General features: G+C 38.9%; 1 protein-coding gene across 3 annotated transcripts in view; it reads right to left on the bottom strand.

Annotated features, from left to right (window-relative positions):
• Nucleotides 1-828: 828 nt before the first annotated feature.
• ARMC3 (armadillo repeat containing 3) overlaps nt 829-23,880 on the bottom strand; it is a 91,224-nt gene continuing 68,172 nt past the window's right edge. Inside the window, exons 13-18 of one of the 3 annotated variants that reach the window (XM_027122103.1) lie at nt 22,185-22,282; nt 21,402-21,503; nt 20,892-20,987; nt 7,166-7,366; nt 5,177-5,339; nt 829-1,144 (exon numbers count right to left, since the gene is read on the bottom strand). In XM_027122103.1, coding sequence (XP_026977904.1) covers nt 935-1,144; nt 5,177-5,339; nt 7,166-7,366; nt 20,892-20,987; nt 21,402-21,503; nt 22,185-22,282 — 870 coding nt within the window. In that variant the 3' untranslated portion in view covers nt 829-934. Of the gene's footprint in view, nt 1,145-5,176; nt 5,340-7,165; nt 7,367-20,891; nt 21,009-21,401; nt 21,504-22,184; nt 22,283-23,880 lie in introns of all 3 variants that reach the window. The other 2 variants (XM_027122104.1, XM_027122102.1) reach the window with 2 other exon arrangements.

Genomic DNA, 23,880 nt, shown 5'->3' with positions numbered 1-23,880 from the left:
ACCTTAATTTCTAAAATCAAACTCACTTTTGAAAACCTTCTAGCAAAATGATTAGATGGGTCAACTTTAGACTTAAAGCCTGACTAAGAAAATGTATACTTCACGAGATTCATTTCCTCTTGCCATTTGAAATGGGTGCTTGCTCCCCATTTTGTGCTCAATACTGAAAACACAATTCCTCAGCAAAGATTTACTTTATACTTAGATTTCAGAATTTTCCAGAAAAGAACTTTTAAGTCATGTAAATTTGAAGTCACATTTTTGTGACCCAGCATTCAAATGTGCAAAGAGCAAATCAGAATTGTTTTTAAATGAAGGTATGTTTCCAAGTCAATATAGACAAGTGCAGTGTATGGAAATAGTTTTTAGAAATATTTTTAGTTCAGTGAAGTATACTAAACAGTGTTCTTAATGATAAATTTGGGAAAATATGAACAAAAAATTTGAGAAAGGGATTTGTGATACTAAAATAGATCTACAAATATTCGAAATATCAATAATCTTACTTTATGGGAGTGAGACAAGGCGACTGAAGACACAACAAACCATGGACTTGATTTAACCAAGTCTTCCTGGAGCATCCGGAACATGAAGAATGACAGTCATAGGGCACTGTGCTGGGAACAGTAGCTGGGTGCTTTTACACATGATTCCCAAAGGGCAGAGATGCTCCTTAGGAAACAGCGGGGTGGATTAATTTCGAGAATAATAAGCTTTACACAAGTGTAATCTGATCTCATCAGACTGAATGCTTGCCAAAAGCCTGAACTCAGAAGCACGACCAAGTCCAATCCTAGTGACCTCATTTCTACACAAGGAGAGCATTTCTAATATTTTTATTTAAAGAAATACTGATAAAATCTACCAGTGAACTTCATAGAAAGGGTATATAATGGATTTCTTGTTTGAACACCTTTTGTGTTCATTTGGAAGTTTAGAGAAATCTGTAAAGATCTGCCTCTCGGCTTCTTAACTTTATCAGTGCCCCTGGGTGGAACATGAGGTCAACTATGTAAGTTTCCGGGGGAGGGAGAGCCCCAATCACCCCCTTTCGGGATTCATTCATCAGCTTGACTTCATTCCAGGCTCTGCCGTACTCCCCGCGAACCAGAGAGCAGCCGATGCCAATTCTGTCAGCCAGAGCCTGTGGGGAGAAAACGCGAGATCAACCAAGAGGGAGGAGGGGGAGGGGCAGAGAAAAAGCCTTGGTTGAAAGACCCACCTTGGTCGAAGGTGAAATATACACTCTTGCAGAACAACAACAACAAAGTGCTCAGAAAGGAGGCTGGAAAAAAGGTGGAGTGTTGTGATAGGAGTTGGTAAAATGTGATAAGTTCCCCTGTTGCTCAAGATTCTGTGGACTCAAAATCTCTGTGTAGATCCTGCTGGGAAGGGACATTTTTCAGGCAGTTGCGCTGCATTGTATCAGCACAAGATTGATAACGTAATTGGAGAAAAGCTGTTCCACAGGCTTTCAGCTCTAGTGCATCTATCAATCTTTCCATGCTCCTGGGCTGCTCCTTGGGTGTGATATGCAGTGGGATTGAATGGCAGGACTGGAATGGCAGGAACCTGTTTCTAGCCCATTTGTTCTGTGTGGTGTAGACAGGTGTTTTGGAGCCGGGGGTGGGGGGGGGCAGAACTGTGAGCGGTTGGTCCTTTTTGGGCTGCCTGATGCCCTGTCCTCAGGGGTTGCGTATGTTCCTCGGAAGCTGTCTCTTCAATTTGTCCTGATTTTAAAAGCACTTTTTAAATAATCTGGAAACTTCCTAGCCACATCATAGTGGATAAGAGAGCTGGCTTGTGGGATCTCAGTTCCCCGACCAGGGATTGAACCCAGGGCTCCAGCAGTGAGCACGCCAAGTCCTAACCACTGGACCACCAGGGAGTTCCCAGAGTCTGAGTTCTTAACCTCAGCTGAGTTGAATCTGGAAGTATCTATTTTCTTTGTGAAGTGGGAAACAAGGTCATCTGCATATAGGAAGAGGTGAAGATGAAAAGGCTTAGGAAAGAAGGCAGATGTGGGGCACAGCTGCTGAGGAAAACAGGAAAAGCCTGTGGCCAGGAGCTGGAAAAGATGGCCAGGCAGCACGTACATCCACCACCTTGGATCCTGAATTGGCTGTGGCACATCCCACTGTCGCGTTCTGCAGCCCAAGTGTCATTGTGGGAAGGGCAGGCAGTCGGATTGGTCCAGTGTGGGCAGGCAAGGTGGAGGGGCAGAAGGATGGGGGCACAAAGACGAAGGAAATCAGTGAGCAGGTTACACGGTCTGTGGACGATTTATCTAGGCTTCCATGGAGGAAAGGAGCCGGAAGAAAACGGGGAGATGAAGAGTTTATGTAGGGGGAGTGAACGCTTTTGGGAGGAATAGAAGGATAACACGTTTTACCAGTGAGTGTTGGTGTTCAGGATTCAGTGGTAGGCAAGACCTGGGTGATTAACTGCATGACTCAGGTGAGGTGTGAGGGTAATGAATTCAGTCTGCTGTAACGTTGTGAACTGAAATGTTTCCCCTTGAGATTCCTGTTTTCTTTCTGAAGGTGGGTCCCTTAAGAGGCAGTCATGAGGGTGAAGCCCCCACGATGGGAATTGTGCCCTTATAAGAGGAGGAAGGGCCCTCCCCCCACTCTGAAATATAAGGATACGGTACGAAAGCGGCAACCGCCGACCAAGAAGTGGGCTCTCACCAGACACTGAATCTCCTGACACCTTGATCTTGGACTTCTCAGACTCCAGAACAGTGAGAAATAACTGTTTATTGTTTAAGCCACCCCATCTGTGGTACTTGGTTATAGTGGCCTGAGAAGACTAATGCAGTTCCTACAAGACACACAAGGGCAGCTAGCTACGGGGTAAACAGACAGATAGACCTGGAATCAGGAGCGGCTTGTGGGAGAGAGGAAATGATCTAGAAACCTGAGACATGTAAGTCGTATTTAAGGTGATGTAGGAGGATGACCTCACCAAACGAAGTATGTAAAGGGAGAAAAGAGAAGAGCCTGGGACAGAACCTTGAGTTCTGGGTCAGGACCCCAACATTTAAGACAAGGGTGGAGGAAAAGAGGTCTCCAAAGGAGACTGAGATGAAATGGCAAGAGAGGACAGAAGTTACTAAAGAAAGTGGTGTTAAAGAAAGAGAAGGATCAGTGACAAATTCTTTGATGTATCAAGCAAGACAGAAAACAGATCACTGTGATCCTTCTTGGGAGGGAACAAGGGCCAGACTGCAGGGAGTTGAGGATGAAACTGAGGTCAAGGAGTGACTAGGAGTTGAGAAGACTCAGAATTTTGGCTGGGAATGAGAATTATCTTCAGATAGAAGCAGTATGGTAGGTTTTGGCTCAGATAGGCACGGGTTCAAATTCCAGCTGTATCTCTGGTTATCCTTGGGTAAATTCCTTCTCTAAGTATCAATTTTCTTATCTTTAAAACAAAGGTAGTAATTTCAACGTTTGGCATATCTGAGACTCTTCACGATTATATTTATTAAGTGCCTGGCACATAAGTTCAAAATGATGGTGGTCATGGTGATAGGCGCTTATAGGAGTAGTTGTAGATATAATGAGAAAAGATTTATGTTTTCTCTTTAAATGTTTTGGACTTAAGTTTAGATTTTAAAGGTAAAACAGCTAGTAGAGAGAAAGAGATTTAAGATGGGAGAGAGGAATTGATAGAGCAAGAAATCCAAGGAAGTAGGAAAGACTGGCATTTGGATTATAAACAGAATTGGCTTGGAACTGGAGGTAAGATGCAATGAGGTTTATAGGTATTCAGGAGAGGGTAGGAAGTTTATACATTTAAGTCTATGGCTCTGAAACAATTTTCTCAGCTCCTATTATACTCCAGACACTGGACACAATGGAGGAAAAAAGAAGATCACTCCCTCCCTTAAACCTAATCCTGCCCCAGTGTCCACATCTCTGTGAATGATGCCATCATTTCCAGTTACCCTGCCCAAATCCTGGAAATCATTTTCTTCTTCTCATGCAGTCTCTCACACCACCGCTAGGCAGTCAACAGCTCCTTTCAGTTTTATCTTCTATATCTCCTGCCAAACTCACCTCTCGTTCACAGCCTCCACCATGGCTTTAGTATCAGGCACCTGTACTTCTTGCTTCAGTGACCTTCCAGTTGGTCTTCCCATCTCCAGTCTTTCCCCCGTTCTAGTTCATTCCACATTCTGTTGCCTGAGTGGTCTTTCAAAATCACTTTCCCCTTAACTTTCGGTGGTTACTCACAGATTTTAAGGTCAAGTACAAACTCACATGGTGCTTTACTGTCTGGTGCTTTAGCCTTATCCAACCCCTCCCCGCTTTTCTGGATCCAGACCAACTATTCTACATCCCTCAAATGGACCACTGACTCTCATACATGTTATTTTAAATAAATATTTGTATTGTTTAGAACACCCTTGTCTTCCTTTTTTACCTGCTGAAATCCTATGTAGCCTCTAATTCTGAGGCCACATATCACTTCCTCCCTTGAAACTTTCCCTGACGTCACCTGAGAACCCGCAAGTCTGGCTTAGGTCCCCCTTGAATGCAGAGACTGTCACTTTATTTATTTATTTATTTATGAAAAATTATTTATTTATTTATTTTTGGCTGCCTTGGGTCTTCATAGTGGTGCGTGGGCTTCTCACTGCGGTGGCTTCTCTTGTTGCAGAGCAGGGGCTGTGGGTGCGTGGGCTTCAGTAGCTGTGGTGCATGGGCTTCAATAGTTGTGGCACTTGGGCTCAGTAGTTGTGGCTCGTGGGCTCTAGAGCGCAGGCTCGGTAGTTGTGGCACACAGGCTTAGTTGCTCTGGGGCATGTGGGATCTTCCCGGACCAGGGCTCAAACTCGTGTCCCCTGCATTGGCAGGCAGATTCTTAACCACTGCACCACCAAGGAAGTCCCGAGACTGTCACTTTAGTATCTGTATATTCCCAGACCTTGGAAGAGGCCCTGGCCTAGAGTAGGTGTATGATAAATATTGAATGAATATGTTTCCAATAGTCTGGTGAATATACGTGTGTGTATGTATATATACACATACATATACATGCCAAATATAAGTACATCTAAATGATAGGATTAATATCATCCAGTTAATTGTTAGCAACTGGCTTACTCCACAATGATACAGACAAAACATTTTTACCTAGTGGGAAATGAGCAAAACATCTTAAATACCTTGAAAAGCAAAGCTCGATGGTAGAAGATTCCTTTTTTGATCAGTCCAATTGGTACAACATTGGATTTAAGTTGAAACTTTAGTTCACTTATATGAAGTTCCCAGCTGAAATCATGTAGTTTTTCTTTTGGAATTTTACCGCCCATTTTTTCTGCCACGTACCTGTGTCAATTACAGTGAGATTTAATCAGTCAAGTTTAATATCTCACTTTGGATGCTTTGAGTATAAATATCTGTGTAATTATACTTGTAAAAGATACTTTCTGTCTGATTTTTGTTTGCTTTACTTTAAAAAATGTATTTACTATAAGTTAACATTATGCTTACTATATTTAAACTATCTTACATAAACTGAAATTCTAACATTTCATTCAGCAGGAAGAAGGAAATGAATGCTAATTTTCCCAATATGTATAGCAAGATACAAATCAATATCACACTACATTTGTATCAACACAGTTTTTAAATGTTATCTTAATCTTGGAAAGTATTTTCAAATGTTTGAATCTGAAATCCAAGGCATTGTCTTGACATGTGGTCCTTCTTTTAAGGAATTTAAACTCAGAGACAAAGACAAACATATAGGACCATTGGGAACCCTGAGGTTCACAAATCTTTTCAAGTTTTATCATCCTTTTCTTTTAAATTTTATCATTTTTTTTTAATTTAGAGAAAGACATGGCATTTATGTAACACTGAGGTTAGAGGAGACAGGAAGAGGCAAAAAGGGAAAAATTACTAACAGTTAGGTGAGGAGGTGAGGTGCGGGGGTGTACTTTGCCTGTGAGTTTCTCCTAAGATTAGGCTCTCACTGAAGATGTCAGTAAGCACACCTGCAAAAATCCTCTGTCAGCTGAGGCTGCTACATCATGGACTAAAGGCAGGATTGCCCATTGTAAAGAAAGAACTTCCTCTTGCTGTACGTGGAACCAAGTGAAGAAGAACAATGGTGAAAACCAAGAGAAAGGATTAGGCAGAAAACTGACCCTCAGTGCCAGCCAGATGTCCTGTAACAGCCTCTAGGAGCCAAAGGCATGGAGACACATCTCTGTATTGCTCTCTTGGTGTGGGTTCAGGTTAAGAAAACAATTATTTGGGAATGATGAAAACTATTTCTGATAGGAACAAAGCATGAGGAAATTTGACAAGTGTTGAAATGAGCTAAGTCAGATTTCTGCTTGAGTCATCATTTCTCAAGGACACCAAGGAAAACTTCGGTAGCCAAAAACGCTCTCTTCCAGAGTCGCCTGACAAGAAGTCAGTGATCTGGCGGCTGTGTTTCTTGCAGTTGTCACATCCAGGTTTGGTGCCTGCAATTCACTTCTATTTGGAGAAGGTACAAGCTCCCACGGAGATTGCAGCTGTTGCACAAGCCAGGAGCTCACGACTGGCTGGTGTCAGTCATGAAGGCAAGCCTCCATTTCTAGAGGTTTCCTGTCAGTCATAAAGTCAGGTTCTCAGCCTTCTCTTAGAGGAATCAGATTAAATGCTCTCGTTTAGGAGGCGACCTCACTTAGCTTATACAGCATGCCGAACCATCTCTTAGAATACCCACAATCCCACTTTGGAGCAACATGAAACACAAAATATCAGACATATAACATAAAAATAAGGGATGGCTATTTGTATTAGAAAACAACTTGTGAGTTTACAAATAATTCAAAATAGGATTCCTTCATTCATAACTTCTTTAGGATCACCCTGAAAGATGCTTTTCCTGGTTTAGCTGGAGAAAATGACCTAGGCATTTTTCTTTAAGTAATTTCCAGCTCCTAGCTCTGATTCTTGGCAGAAATATGATCTAAAATAGAAATGGAGGATTTATATCCAATTCATTGTGTTCCTGCTTCAGAGTCAGAGGCAGGGTGCTATACAAGTTTGGTTTTATTATGGTGTAGTTGTTTGAAAATTGGCTAAAAAGTGCAAATCAGTAACATCAAAAACATTTTTCAGAAATTGAAAATGTGTATGTATATATAGACACTTACTTTGCAAGAACCTCAACCTGTTCCTTTATACTGGTGATGGGAAGTATGGATCTGGTCACTTCATACACATAAACACAGAAGTCAGGATCAGAGGGAGGGAGCCATTCTTTATCAGGACTTCCTTCTCCAGTCAGTTTTGGTGCTACTGCAACCTCTTCCTCCTCCTTCACTTTTTCCTCTTCTTTTTTTACTCTGCCTTTCCTTAGAGAGTAAACAATAGCAATCAATATCACAGAGTGAATAAGCACTAACTGTGCTCTGAGTTGATCTGAAGAGCATTGCAGAAATATAGTATTTTATATATACCTCAACAACAATACCATACAGAGTTTTCAAATTTTCCACGACAAAGATAGAGCTTTATAGTCTCTATATTTTGCCGGAGAAATTATTTTTCAAGAGATTACTACACGACTGATATATATTATGAAAATCATTGCTTTTCTGTACCATTGCTTATCAAGATATTTGGTACATTGTAGGTATGTAATAAATATTTATGGAATTGGGAAAAAATAGGTTGCCTCCTCAGAGAGTCTATGCCAGTCTTATATCATCTCTTGCTTCAGTTGAGACCTTCTGCAAGAAGAATTTGGATCCCACTTTTAAGAACAATTATCCAAAACGTGGAAAAAGACAAAAACAAAATAAGGATGGCATGGAATTTTCATGTCATGCAGGGGCAAAGATTCATGCAAAGTTTATCTAGGGAAACGTATTTAGTTCTGTACTTAGGGTAAATAGAATGTACTTAGTAAACAGTAAAGATACTGTTTAATTAAAAGATACTCTTAATGAAAAGTTCCAGACTTAGAGAAGTTACTAGTTAACATATAGATTTTTGTTTAGTAGAGATGCAAATTATTTCTCTTCAATGGAAAAGATACTCCCAAAGGTTAAAATCTTTTTCTAACATTCCTTAATTAAATTGGATAGAAATGCATATATTCTCAAATGATCTTTGAACCAGTATTAATATCTTACTAATTCTCTCATGAGTGGAACAAAACAATGACAGGGGTTCTCATTCCAGGTAACAGGGAGTAAGCACACTTCACCCTGTGTCTCCTACTGAATACAGTCATGAAACCTGGACAGGGTGCATGCAATAGCTATTTGAAAACTCTGAAAAATAATTCACAGCAGGAAGATCAGAGAAGACTGACATTTGAATGACTACGGAACTGACGGTGAGCTTATATTTTAATTTTCCTCCACTATTCTCCAAGCTGAACTAAACATAGTCCCAAGTCTGGAAGTGGGCATCAGCACAGAGAGAGCCCAAGGAGAAGCCCTACTGAGAAGCAGGAAAGAGAGACAGTGGAGGAAAACCCTTTTTTTGATTTTTTTTTCTTATTTTTATCCATTATCTTGTACCCCATCTTCTAAGGAAGCTTGTGACGGTGGTGGCAGCGGTGACATTAAGGTCCCTAAGAGTCTAAAACTGCCTTATACTTGCTCAGTCCTCCTGCTGTTTGGCTGTGGACATGGATGCAGTCATGGCAAGAGCGTAGCAGCGCAGGGTAAATAAAGGGTTTTTTGGCTTGAGGACCAAAAGGGAAGCTCCAAGGAACCAAAAAAGACAAGGGAGATCATGGAGAGGGAGGAGCTCAGGAAAGCAACCCTATAAAATTGTTTATATATTCCTAGGCTTACTTCCAAGCTGTGTGTGCATAGTTCTGATCCTAAACGGCACATACGTAGATTTTGAAGATGGAACTATGGTATAAACTACCGCCCAAGTCCCATACTGGACACTATTTGGTACACGTGCAGGGCTGATCCAAATAGCACCACAAAGCCTTTGAAAATGGGACTAATGGTGGAATGACAACCCACAAAACACTGGTTGAAATTTGAAGACTGAAAGCATCTGGGCCAATTGATTGCTAAAACACACACACAAAAGAAACATTCTTCTTAGCATAAGTGTAAGACCCATAAATAAGAACTGAAGGACTCATAACATAATATCACAATCTATATAATTACTCAACATATGAAGAACCAGGAAAATCTCACCTCGTATGGGAAAAGACAATCAAAACACATCAGTGCTGAGATGACTCAGCTGTAAACTGTTCCAACAAGTAGGTCAAACACTCTTGAAATGACCAGGGAGTTAGAAAGTCTTAGAAAGAAATAGAAGATAAAAAAATAGAATTTGCAGCTGAAAAATACAATAACCAAAACTTAAAAAACACAATTCCCTGAATAGGTTTAATAGCAGAATGGAGATAACAGAAGAAACAGTCTATGAACTTGAAGATAAATCAATAAAAATGATCCAATCTGGACAACAAAAGATTGAAAAAGCAACTGACAGAGTCTCAGGGACTTGTGGTGCAATAAATAAGAGCTAATATTGGTGTCATCGTAAACTCAGAAGAAGAGGAGAAAGAATGAAGCACAGAAAAAAAAATTGAATAAATTAAGGCTGAAATGGTTTCCTCAATTTGGTTAAAGACATAAATCTACATAGTCTAGAATTTCAGGGACTTCCCTGGTGGCACAGTGGTTAAGAATCTGCCTGCAGGTTCATTTCCCGGCCCATGCACCAAAAAAAATAAAAAGAATCTGCCTGCTAATGCAGGGGACACAGATTCGAGCCCTGGTCTGGGAAGATCCCACATGCCGCGGAGCAACTAAGCCCATACACCACAACTACTGAGCCTGTGCTCTAGAGCCCTTGAGCCACAACTACTGAGCCCGTGTGCCACAACTACTGAAGCCTGCATGCCTAGAGCCCATGCTCCGCAACAACAGAAGCCACCGCAAGGAGAAGCCCACGCACTGCAACGAAGACTAGCCCCCGCTCACTGCAACTAGAGAAAGCCAACATGCAGCAATGAAGACCCAACACAGCCAAAAATAAATAAATAAATAAATATTTATTTAAAAAAAGAAAAAGAATTTCAGTAAATGTCAATAAGGTACACCCAAAGAAAGCCACTCCAGACACGTTGAAATCAAATTATTGAAAACTAAAGACAAAGCAGATGACGTGATTGCCTATGTAGAAAATCCCAAAGAATCTACTGAAAAAACTCCCAGAACTAAGAATTGAGTTCATCAAGATCTGAAGATATAAGAACAACATACAAAATCAATTATGTTTCTATATAGTTACAATGAACAGGTGGAAACCAAAATTAAAAACCAAAAAAAAATTTGGAGCACTTACAATTATGCCAAGAAAATTAAATCCTTAGGTATAAACTTCTAAAAAACATGTGTAGGATTTGTGTGCTGAATATTAAAAAGTGCTGTCAAAAGCAATCAAAGAAGGCGTAAATACATGATGAGACATCCTGTGTCCATAGATTTAAAGATGCAACATATTAAAGATGTAATTCTCCCCAAATGATCTCTAGGTTTAATGTAATTCCTATCAAAATCCAAGCAAAGTTTTTTTGTAGAATAGAATATCTTATTCTAAGATTTATATGGAAAGGCACAGGTGCTAGAATAGCTAAATCAAACTTGACAAAGAAGGATAAAGTGGGAAGAATCACTTTGCTTGATATCAGATCTTACTGTGTAGCTACAGTAATCCAGATGGAATGATACTGGTGGAGGGACAGACACACAGATTAATGTAACAGAAGACCCAGACCCACACAAATATGCTCAATTATTTTTAACAAAGGTGCAAAAGCAATTCAATGGGAGAAGAAGTATAGACTTTTCAACAAATGGTGCTGAGCAGTTAGACATGAATGATCCTTGTGGTGATAGAACTATTGATTATCTTAACATGAACCTACCCATGTGAGAAAATTGTATAGAAGTTAATATACACACAGACACACACACGTAGGAGTAAAACTGGGGGAACCTGAATAAAACCATTGGATTGTATTCGTCATTATCCTGGTTGTGATATTGTACTATAGTTTTGAAAATGTTATCATTGGGGGAAACTGGGTTAGGGGTATATGGGCTCACTCTATGTTATTTCTTACAATAGCATGTGAATTTACAATTATATCATAATATTTTCAATTAAAAAATCCATTGACCATGCTTCTGTCATCTATTATTGGACTCTATTCTGTTCATTCATGTCCCGGTCTATCCCTTCATCAATACCAAACTATTTTGGTTACTGTAGCTTTACAGTAAGTCATAAAATCAGGTAGAATGATTCAATTTTATTCTTTTTCAAAATGATTTTTCACTATTATAATTTATTTACCTTTCCATAAAAGTTTTAGAATTAGCATATCTGTGTCTACCAAAAATGCTGCTGGAATTTTGATAGAATTGTATCAAATCTAGATCGACTCAGGGAAAACTGACATTTTCACTATGTTGAGTTTTCCAACACGTGAACATGGTATATCCCTTCATATATTTAGTGATTCTTTGATTTCCTTTGTGTTTTACAGTTCTCAGTATATAAGTTCTATACATGTTTTGTTTCATTTTCTCTTTCACTTTAATTTCATATTTCATTTTTCAGCCCTATTAAAATGGTATTAAAAGTTTTTGGTTTTCAATTTTTCATAGCTGGTATATAAAAATATAATTGATTTTTCTGTGTTGAACTTATATCCTGACATGTTGCTAAACTCACCTATTAGTTCTAAGAGTTTTGTTTGTTTTTAAGTGGATTCCTTAAGGATTTTCTGTTTAGACAATCATGTTGTCTGCAAATAGGAACAGTTTTTCTCTCCTCACTTGTCTTGTTCCTGATCTTTGCAGGAAAGCATCCAGTCTTTCACCATTAAGTATGGTAATTTTTGTGGATGCCTTTTATCAGGCTGAGGAAGTTCCCTTATATTCTTCCTATTTTGCTGACAGTTTTAGTTTTTATCATGAATAGATGTTGAATTTTGTCAACTGATTTTCTGCATCAATTAATATGATTATGTGCTTTTTCTTCTTTATACTGTTAATATGGATTACATTGATTGATTTTCAAATATTGAACCAGCCTTGCATTCCTGGGATAAACTCTGAGATGAATTATTTATTCTCTTTATATATTGCTTTGATGTGCTAATATTTCAGAAAGGTTTTTTTTCATCTATGTTCATGATGGATTTTTTTTTTTTCATGATGGATTTTGAGCTATAATTTTCTTATAATGTCCTTTTCTGGTATTGACATTAGGATAATGCTGGTATCATAACGTGAGTTGGGAAACATTCTCTTTTCTATTTTCTTGAAAAGATTGTTTAGAGTTGGTGTTAATTCTAGAAATATTTGGCAGAATTCACTAATGAAATCATCTGGGTCAGGAGATTTCTCTCTTGGAAGGGTTTTATGAAATCAACTTCTTTAATAGTTAAATGATGATTTTGGCATCTGTTCCATCTTTGGTGAGTTTTGATAGTTTGCAGTTTTTGATGAATTGGTCCATTTCATTTAAGGTGCTGAATTAAAGTTCTCATAGTACTGTTGACACAGTTATTGACATTTTTAAAGAACCAGCTTTTGATTTCATTGACTTTCTCTGCTGTTTTTCTGTTTTAAATTTCATTGATTTCTGTTTTTATTATTTTCTTCCTTCTAATTTTATTAAGTTTATTTTTCTAGATTCTTGAGGTTAGATTATTGATTTATGACCTCTCTATCTAATACATTTTAGTAAAATAAATCTCCCTCTCAGCATTGCTTTGGCTGCATCCCACAAATTTTGAGAGTTGTATTTTCATTTTCATTCAGTTCTTTGTATATTTTAAGTCCTTTGAGGCTTCCTTTTGTCCCAGAGATTATTTAGAAGTGTATTATTCAATTTCCATATGCTTAAAGATTTTCTTCTTGTCTTTCTGTCATTAATTTCTAGTTTGATTCTATTATGGTCAGAGAATATAATCTGTATGATTTCAATTATTTTCAATTTGCTGAGCCTTGTTTTATGACCCAGGGTATTGTAAATGTTCCAAGTGCAGCTGAAAAAATGTGTATTCTGTTGCTGGTGATGGAATGTTCCATAATATGTCAATTAAATCCTATTTATTTCTGGTGTTGTTCAACTCGTTTATATCCTTGCTGATTTTAGGTCAAGTAGTTCTATCAGTTGCTCAGAGGGGCATGTCGAAGTCCCCAGCTATAATTTTGGAGTTTTCTATTTCTCCTTTCTGCTCTATCAGTTTTTGCCTCATGTATTTTGAGGCTCTGTTGTTTGGTGCATATACATTGGATCATTATATCTTCTTCATGGATTGATTCATTTTATCATATGTAATGTCCCTCTTTCTCTCTAGAATTTTTCTTTGCTCTGAAGTCTGCCTTAATACATATTTAAAAAACCATTCCTGTTTTTTAAAAAATTAATGTTTACATGGTATCTTCTTCCATCCTTTCATTTTCAACCCACCTATATCGATACATTTGAGTTTCTTTAAACAGCGTATAGTTGAATCATAACTTTTTAATCCACTCTGCCAATCTCTGCCTTTTGATTGGCTCTTTTCCTTTGTTTTTCTTTTCTTGCCTTCCTGTGGGTTACTTGAACATTTTTATTTATCCATCTTGATTTATTTACATTGCTTTTGAGTGTAGTTCTTTGTATTGGTTTGTAGTGGTTACTGTAGGTATTATAATATACATATATTGGTTATCACAGTCTGCTGGTATCCATGTTTTACCACTTTGAGGGAAATATGGAAACCTCACACCCATGGAGGTCTCTTTACTGTCTCCAGTTTTAAATACCATCGTCTTGAGTATCAGATGTTTTTATAATTTTTGTTTCAATCATCAAATATGATGTATAAAGCTCATGAGGAAATAGTCTATTGTATATACCCATATTTCAGCTCTTCCTTCTTTCTTCCTGATCCTTCCAGATTCTTTCATTATTTTCTTTTCGTTGGAAGAACTTCCTTTAGCTAGCCAGTCTGTAAGGGTAGGCCAGCTAGCAGTAAATTGTTTTCCCCCATCTGGGAATGTCTTTATTTCTCCCTCTTTATTGCTGAAGGATAGATTCATCAGATAGAGAACACATGGTTGATTCTTTTAGCACTTGAAAAATGGTGTGCCATTTCCTTCTGGTCTGAGAGAAATCTACTATCATTCAAATTGGTGTTTCCCTATAGGTAATTGGAATTTACACCTTTATGAAGTCTGGATCCCATGACTCAGGTGGGCTTTCTTGGGTGGAGCAATCTCTGCTATGCTAGCAGAGACAGAGGGAGGACTAGGAAGCCTGTGTGTGACTTCTTTCAGCCTTTTCTTATGTGTATCTTTTGCCTGCTGATCTTGCATTGTATCTTTTGCTATAATAAATCTTAGCTGCGATTATATATTTGAAAGCCCCAAAATGGGACTAGGCTGGTGTAGGCAGGTAAATCTCCTAAATTATGTATTTACAAGTATGGAGCATTCTGTTCCACTAGCAGTAAATTAGGGGTGGGAATTATCTTTAAGTATTATTTGAAGCATGGTGTGGGAGGAGGATCAACTGAAGTCCATTTGAGTTTTCCCTTTAATTTAGAGAAAAAAATACAAAAATAATCCAATCAGCTGCTATTGGAGAATCACACAAAACTCTATAATCATAACAAATACTAAAAAAAAAAAGTTTTATATTTTCTAATCCAATATTCTATTTACTACAGCCGAGGAAAGAGTCTAATCATGCATTAAATGCACTAACGATATATTGTGATAAAATCTCCAAGCAAAAATGACTACTTTCCAGCTATATCATCTTAACCCTTTTCCTTTTTTGTAAGATAAATAAACTGAACACCTTACAGTGCATAGTCAGATGTTAGTAAATTAGGAACTAATCCTGGGAAGGTCAATTAGAATGGCAAGAAAGCATAAATAGGTTTACCTGTTTTCTAAAATTACAGGGTAGCTTTGTAAGATTGGAGATCTCGACCCTGTGATTACTCAGAGCCACCTATGAAACAAAGCAGGTGTAGTTCTCCCTGAGCATGCTGCCTGAAGTGAGAAGAATCATTTGGTGTGAGAAGATGACGTCCAGTACCCTGGGCTAAGCGCATCAGAGGGAAACTGACTGAGTGATTAAAAAGAGATAATTTATGGGAACCCCTGAATTGTAATTTCCTGCTGCTATAAATAGAAGTATTTCACTTGGACTTCTTTCCCATGAAGGCTGCCAAGTGGTGTAAATAAGGGCTTCAGTACTTAAATGAATTTCATTTCTAGATAAACATGGAAACAAGAGCTTGGAAATTACAAAATTAACTCCTGTAAAATTAATCTCCAGAAAGAACATCAATTTATGATTAAAGATATAACAAATTCTAGCTTTCTTGCAGAAACTTTAGCAAAACTACCTCAGAGAACAGAGATTTACTGTGAGAACCCAAAACAATAAGCATATTTTCTATGTTCACAGGTGGATGAGTAGGTAGATAGGCAAGTAGAGAGAGATAATTGGCTCAAAATTGTGTATTGACATTATCAAAGTTTAACCACTTGCTCCTTCTTGATCCCATCAACTATTTTTTTTAAGTAAATTTATTTATTTATTTATGGCTGCATTGGTTGTTTGTTGCTGTGCATGGGCTTTCTCTAGTTGTGGTGAGTGGGGGCTACTCTTCCTTGCAGTGCGCGGGCTTCTCATTGTGGTGGCTTCTCTTTGTTGTGGAGCGTGGGCTCTAGGCCCGTGGGCTTCAGTAGTTGTGGCTCACAGGCTCTGGAGTGCAGGCTCAGTAGTTGTGGCGCATGGGCTTAGTTGCTTCACGGCATGTGGGATCTTCCCGGACCAGGGCTCAAACCCATGTCCCCTTCATTGGCAGGCAGATTCTTAACCACTGCACCACCAGGGAAGTGCCAACTATTTGAATGTATCAATTATAGGGCAGAGCTGGTGGGAGAGATGTAAGTCATGAATCCGGCCCACTTGTGGTTTCAATTTAGGTGAGAAGATTTTGGTATGTGAAAAATAATCACAATACCATGTAGCATTCAATAAATTCCACAAGGAATAAAAATTAGAAACTCAAGCAGTTCAACACTGAACAAAATCTATTCCAGTTAGGTGTCCTGTTCTACCCAATCTATTCCAAAAGGATGAGAAAGGAGTATTGTACAAAGTGGAGATATGATTTATTCTGGTCTTAGGAAGGTACATCGTGTGTGTGTGTGTGTGTGAGATGTGTGATGTGTGTGTGTGTAGTTTATTTTGTTTGTTCCACTAGGATGTAAGTTCTATTAGGGCAGAGGTATTTGTTCAGTGCTATACTTCTAATACTAGAATAATTCCTGGCATCTAAGTGCTCAGTAAATATTTGTTGAATGAATGAATAAATTCAAGAAAAGAAGGTCAGAAGGTATTTAAATGTTACCAAGAGACAATATGTGTTTTTGGAAGACTTTTGAAGTCAAGATTTAAGGGAAGGGAAAAAAAAAAGGTAAGGTATGGGTAAAAAGAGGGTTTGAGAGAAATTCTTTTATTTTTTAAATTTTAGTTAAATTTTTAAATTGAGGTATAATTAACATGTAACATTATATTGGTTTCAGGTGTACAACACAATGATTCGATATTTCTATACATTGTGAAAGGACCGCCAGAGTAAGTCTAGTTACCATCCGTCACCATACAAAGTGAACTTTTAGGATTCACTCTCTTGGCAACATTTAAATATGCTCTATATTATTGACTGTAGTCACCATGCTGTACATTACATTCCCATGACTTTATTTTATAACTGGAAGTTTGACCTCTTGACCCCCTTCACCCATTTCGCCCACTCAACCCCCCTTCCCTCTGGCAACCACCATTCTATTCTCTTTATCTATGATTTTGTTTTGTTTGTTCATTTGTTTTGTTTTTTAGATTCCACATATAAGTGAAATTGTACAATATTTGTCTTTCTCTGTCTGATACTTTGCTTAGCATAATTCCTTCAAGGTCCATCCATGTTGTCTCAGATGGCAAGATTTCATTCTTTTTTATGGCTGGTGGTATTCTATCGTATACATATACCACTTCTTCTTTGTCCAGTCATCCATTGATGGACACTTAGGTTGTTTCCATATCTTGGCTGTGTTAAATAATGCTGCAATGAATGTGGGGGTGTAGAAAATTTTCAAATTAGTGCTTTCATTTTCATCAGATAAATACCCAGAGGGGGAATTGCTGGATCATTTTAAGTTTTAATGTTTTGAGGAACCTCCATACTGTTTTCCATAAAGCCTGCACCAATTTACATTCCCATCGACAGTGCACGAGGGTTCTCTTTTCTCCACATGCTGGCCGAAACTTGCTATCTCTTGTCTTCCTGATAGCCAATCTGCCAGGTGTGAGGTGATATCTCATTGTGGTATTGATTTGCATTTCCCTGATGATTAGTGATGTTGAGCATCTTTTTTTTGTGCCTGTTAGCCATCTGCATGTCTTTTTTTGAAAAAATGTCTATTCAGATCCTCTGCCCTTTAAAAATCAGATTGCTTTGTTTTGCTACTGAGTTTTATGAATTCTTATATTTTGGATATTAACCTTTTATTGGATATATGATTTGCAAATATTTTCTCGCATTCAGTAGGTTGTCTTTTCATTTTGTTGGTGGTTTCCTTTGCTGTGCAGAAGCTTTTTAGTTTGATGTAGTCCCAGTTATTTATTTTTTGCTTTTGTTGTCTTTGCTTTTGGAGTCAGATCCAAAAATCGATTGCCAAGACTGAAGTAAACAGCTTATCATCTAAGTTTTCTTCTAGGAGTTTTATGGCTTCAGGTCTCACATTTTGAGTTAATTTTTGTTTATGGTATAAGATAGTGGTCTACTTTCATTCTTATGCATGTGGCTGTCCAGTTTTCTGAGGAAAATCATTTTAAAAACAAAAATGTTTTAGGAAGTCATTGTGGTGGGATCAAGATGACCTAAGTAGCAGAAATGTTAAAGTATATGTTGTAAAGATCTAAAAGTCTCCAAAGATGAACAGACTGGAAGGATATGTATTTCATATCCTCCTATTTGGGGACAGAAAAACACACTTTTAAGTGTGTATAATAAACTCATGTGCAATCAACTTAAATATTTATGAAAACTAGTCTCAATAAAAAATATGGTATAGATAGAACTTGTAATTCCTTTCACAAATGGGTATAGTAAGTGTTTATTGTAAGGAGAATGGTCTTTACAAGGAAAAGCTTTAGAGAGCATTACACATGTTGGTTTCTGTGAAGCCTAGGGAAGTATCAAGAAGGTGTCTGGATAAACAAAATATAAATTAATCACCTCTCCTTTGAGCGCTATGCCATAAAAGAAAGTGCAATTAAAACCTTCGAAAACAGAAATAAGATGGTGGCTGGTCACCTAATGAGAGCCTGTTGCTCAATGATTTTAATTTACATGGTATATGGTAATAATATTCATCAGGAAAAAGAAGTCCGCACTTTCACTTTCCTTGTCTGGTACCTCACACACAGTTGACTGACTTGTCTCCCATCTCTCCTCTCCCTTTCAGAAATTCAGCTGCTTTGTGGTTCTAGATGTCTCATTATTCTTTGTCAGTATTGCTCAGTATCTTTTTGGTCAACATTAAACATTCTCCATGACATTTTCAGATGAGTAGAGTTAAAATATTTTACTCTATGTCCAGGGGTCTTTAACAGTCACAAGACAAGAAAGGTTGACCAAAAGATAAACAACAGGACAACGAGATTATGACCAATCTATCCCCCAGTGGACCAAGGGCTGAGAAGGGGAAAGAGCCTGGACACACTGATCACTTAAATAAGCCAGGTGGATTCTTCCCCAGGAAGCTGAGGAGTTCAGGAGACCACAGGGAGACACCTGCCTCAGAGCCAGCCTTGTCCTGTCAAGCATGTGAAGATAAGATGGTCTCCCCCACAAATACACACAAGAGACGCAGATTGTACTTGATTATTGTTGGGCCTTAGAACTGAAAGACTGCCTTGGAATTGGGCACAGATTTGGTCCCATGGCAAGTCAAAGTCACATATAAGCTACAGTTATGGGTGAGGTGGCAACCAAAAGAAAGTCAAGGAAGGTAACAAAGCAATTGTAAACAGACACTGTGCAGGTGGAGAGAGAAAAAGAGAGAGGGAGAGAGACAAGCAGACTAACGGTTTATCTACTTTACTCCCAGCTCCTGTCGTGCGCTGGATTCTGGGGATTCTTCTGCATCCCTGCAAGGCTGGAGTGGGTTTGGGCTCCCTGCAACTGTTTCATCCAATAGTACTAACATTTGTTGAATGTTTACTCTGGGCCAGGCCCTGCTCTAAGCCCTTTTCATTCATTAACTTATTTAATCTTCTCAAGACACTGTGAGGAACAGACTACAGGTTTTTTGTTTTTTTGTGGTACGCGGGCCTCTCACTGTTGCGGCCTCTCCTGTTGTGGAGCACAGGCTCCGGACGCGCAGGCTCAGCGGCCATGGCTCACGGGCCCAGCCGCTCCGCGGCATGTGGGATCTTCCCGGACCGGGGCACGAACCCGTGTTCTCTACATCGGCAGGCGGACTCTCAACCACTGCGCCACCAGGGAAGCCCCAAACTACAGTTTTGTTTTGTTTTGCATTTTACTGATAAGTGAACTCAGCCAAAGAGAAGGTAACCTATTTGCTCAAGAGACACAGTTTATAAGTGTGGATCTTGTTGAAAATAACCTTTTCCTGCAAAAAGTTGAGATTTCTGTTCTCTTGAATAAACACAAATGCCTTATGTATGCCAGCCAAGCGCCGTGCTAAGTGCTGGCGATGAAAAGAGAAATTATTCGAGTCCGAGCATGTTCTTGTCCTCAAGGCACTCTCAGTCCAGGGGAGGAGGAACAAGAGAAGCCAAGTGAGGAGGGGAAGGGAAGGGAAGAGGTGAGGAGGGGCAGGAGGGCAGAGAGGATGAGGGATGATCAGAAGCAGAGATCAGAACAGTGAGCAACAGAGACTGACAGGAGAAAATAAAGTCAGAAATAGAACATACACAGCTCCGAGGTCTGTGGAGGAGGGCAGACCACTCCTTAGGAGACCTTAGGAGACAGTCTCGGTTTAGAAGGTAGATGCTCAATTATATACATGTGTGCCAAATAGCCTCCAGCACCCCAGTGTTTTTCAAGGGCTTAAGTCAACAATAATTGACAGGTCATGGAGCGGGGCAGGAGGTCTGAGTGGTTTTTTGAAGAATCCAGGAAAACGCTGACAAGAGAAAGAATATGTTTAAAAATATGTAAACATGTAGACAGTGTTTTAAAATATGCCAGGCCTAAAAAGCGTGGAACCACATTATAATGGTTCCAGCCAAATTCAGAATGTGGTCCCGTTTCCCTTTCCTCTTCTCATTGCTTCCTGAAGGGTCAGGGGTTTCCATGGGCAAGACGGGGAGGGGATGTGGAAGCAAGAGGCAGGGACGAGGGAGGCTTACGGTGCAGCCAGTGCTGCTCATCAACTGCCGAGGCAGCCACAGGGTGGGGGTGGGGGGCAGAAAAGTTCATTTTAAGTTGATTCCTACACACGGTTGGACTTTTAAAGGGCTGACTGGAGACTGCTGTTTCCGTTGTCTCTGCATTAAAGTGACTGTAGGACTTTACAGTGAGCAAAGTACCCTGAGTTCTCACCCAGAGGCAGGAGAAGAAATTCCCTCTGGGTAAGTTTTAAAGAGACAACAAGGGACACAAATAAAAGTAATTTTAATTATACTTCATGAGTCCTGTTTAGTGCTACATCTGATTCCATAAGAAGAGCTTCCTAGTTAAAAGCCACCCCTCCCTTTCACCAACTCTGTGGGTAATTAAAACTTGACAGGATTACAGTTAGGAGAAGAATACAGTAAGGAGGTTTCTACCTGGATCCTTTCTCTTTAGTGGCGCTTTTGCTAAGAGCAGTATTGCGTCCCGAAGTAGGTTCTGATTTCTCTTCGGTGGGAGATCCAAATCCAGCACTAAAATGATAACTGTTTTCTCTTGTCATTTGAAAAACACCACAACCAATTTCAATCATACAGAAAATAGCAATGCACTACATTTGCAAGGCATTTTATAATTTATAAGGCATTTTCACTTCCATTATATGTTTTGATCCCAGTCACCGAGAAGAAGCAGGGCACCAGGCATTATTCCGTCTACAAATAAGGACACTAAGCCTGATCATGGACACTGAGTCAGGGGCTCAAGATCTCACTCTGGGTTCACAGAAGACAGAATGTCAAACCAGGTTTCCTGGCTTTCATCCTGAAATTGTGTGACTGTGAGAAGACTAAAATTTAAGTTGCCAAAACCTAAAATCTGAATTTCTTTTTTACTCTCAAATTAAGGGAGAGAATTATTTGAGTGTAGACAAAACATCATTTTCTTACTTGGTCTTTTCTTTACTTGCTCTTCTTAAAGAAGATGAAGAAGAAATACTTCGTCCATAACCAACGTCTGATGACTTATCTTCCATAGATGGAGTTGGAGAACTAAAATTTTACATATTTGAAATTATGTACAAATTAAAATAATTTGTCAATATTGACTTTGTCCTACTTTTAACAGTGACACATTATTTTAAAAGCAAAAAGGAGAGTTTAAAATAAGATAAAATGAATATTATAAACCTTTTCATGAGCTAGAACTAGAAATAGTTTTATAAAATGTGTCACATAAAATGTATTATATAGATATATAGGAATACAAGACCATTTTAATGGCTGTTGAAGCTTTCATTTTAGCTCTACTATTTTCTCCTTATTTTATTAAAAATATTGGGCAAAAAAAATATATATATATTGGGCAGCAGTAGTATTCCTGGATTTAGTTCTGGAGATTTGTAAACATAATTCATCTTGGTTTGCTCCTATCTGTTTATACTTCCTTCAGTTACTTCATGTTGCCAGAAGGGTAAGAAGCCCTGATTGCAGAAATACCCATGGAATTGACTGGTAACATGGAGTCAAAGGAAAAACCACAGTGGTGACTATTCTGTGTTCTTTACTATGTCAGGCTATGAGTTTATGGACCAGTGTTTACTTTCATGGTGCTGCTAGATACAGGAAGTAAGAAAAGATACCATACTGGGAACCTTTATGTATTCACATGATGATGGACAAACAAAAAAAATTATTTGCTTCCCTTCATTCCTCCTCCCCGCAAAGACTCACGCATCACATTTGCTGTTAACTAAGAGTATAGCACGTCGGTCACTTGGTTCTTGTAAGCAGAGATCCTTCAAAGGCAAAAGTTTGGTGCCAGGATTTATCTGTAGATAATTTAAGAATTGAAAAGTAATATCTGCATGCATTATATATTTTTTTAATGAATACTGATAGAATAGGTTCTTAACTGTTTGAGGTATCTAATTTCACACACACACACATACACTTAAAAATAGGAAACTGAAGCTTGTGGATATCTTTGGGCAAGATACACCCTCCAATTCCCCCTCCCCCCACCCCAGTCTCTGTAACTTGATACTCAACTGTTTCATACCATAATTATCAGCTTGGCCCTGGAAGTATTTGAGTTTGAAAATCTATCCATATACGTAAGGAAGAGCTTATCATCTGTAAGAGTAACTAATTACTAAACAGATCACTAAAAATGTTGTGAGGATAACTAACAACAAGCTAGACAAAGCCCTATACTAGCAATTTTGTCAGCCTGGTGAAGAGGGTTAGACCAGATCACCCTGTGAGCTCTTTTTCCAATCAAGTAATAGATCCTTCTCTCATCCAAGATACTTTTCATGGTTCTTTTAAAGTAAGACAGAGCGTGTCATTCTTCTGCCCAGAACCCTGACGTGTTTTCCCACTTCATTCAGAGTAAAGGCCCAAATCCTTCCAGTGGTCTACAAGACTTCCATGAGCTGCTTGCTCTTACCTGCTCTGATTTGGTCTGTTATTCCACCCCTAGTTGACTCAGTTCTAGCTACACCGACTTTGCTGTTCCTTGAGTGTGCCAACCACTCACGGTTTCTGCACTAGCTCTTTCCTCCATCTAGAAAGCTCCTTCCCCACTATCCCCAAGGCTAAGAAGTCCTTCACCTCCTTCAAATTTTTTGTTCAGATATTACCCTTTTAGTGGGGCTACCTGACCACATCAACTCCAGTGTCCTAAGCCCCTTTATCCTCCTCCCCACCCACTGCAGCGCTTATCATTTCTATCACGTGATAGAATGTATTGGTGAGATTTATTGTTTATTGTCTGTTTCCTCTCACTGGTACCATGGGAGTAGAGATCTTTGTCTCTTTTGTTCACTGACACATTTAAAGCCTGAAATATTAGAAACTTAATATTTAGAGTAAATCAGCGAGTTCTCCTTCATAAGGACATTGTCTCATTACTTTTTTTTTTAAAAAAACTCATGAACAAATATATTTTGTCACAGTTTTATCTGTTCCATGGCAACAGATAAGTGCTCTGGTGAGTGCTCTTTGGTGGTTTTTCTGCTCTTTTCCTCATTTTTCTTAAAGCATCTTTATGCTAATAATGTGGCACCTGTTCTTTTAAAATTACTCATCATTGAACGAGAGCAGTAATTTCTCGGTGGTTTGTGTGTATCTGTTATGGAGGGTATGGTGGTGGCAGTGGCTGGCAGAAGCAGAAGGAAGAGAAAAAGTTTTGGGCTAGAAGTTTTGGTTATTCAACATGTCTCTAATTCTGTTACCACGATACAGTGTTTCCTGCAAATACAGCTTAGCTGTGATTCTTTTATGGCCCTGTCTCCTCTGCTTCTTTGAACCAAATTTGTCCAAGCGGGTTTCTGCTACCAGCCCTGCTCACCCCGGTTCCTGAGGTCCTGCCCACCCACCCCCTTGCAAACCAAGCATATAGCTTTTGTATGTCTGAGTTCTCCAT

This window comes from Aethalodelphis obliquidens, unplaced genomic scaffold, assembly GCF_003676395.1.
Source record: "Aethalodelphis obliquidens isolate GAN/ISIS:26980383/991018 unplaced genomic scaffold, ASM367639v1 scaffold23, whole genome shotgun sequence".
In the NCBI taxonomy this organism is placed as follows: domain Eukaryota; kingdom Metazoa; phylum Chordata; class Mammalia; order Artiodactyla; family Delphinidae; genus Aethalodelphis; species Aethalodelphis obliquidens.
The sequence above is the reverse complement of the archived record's forward strand: the minus strand, read 5'-3'. Positions and strand labels throughout refer to the sequence as shown.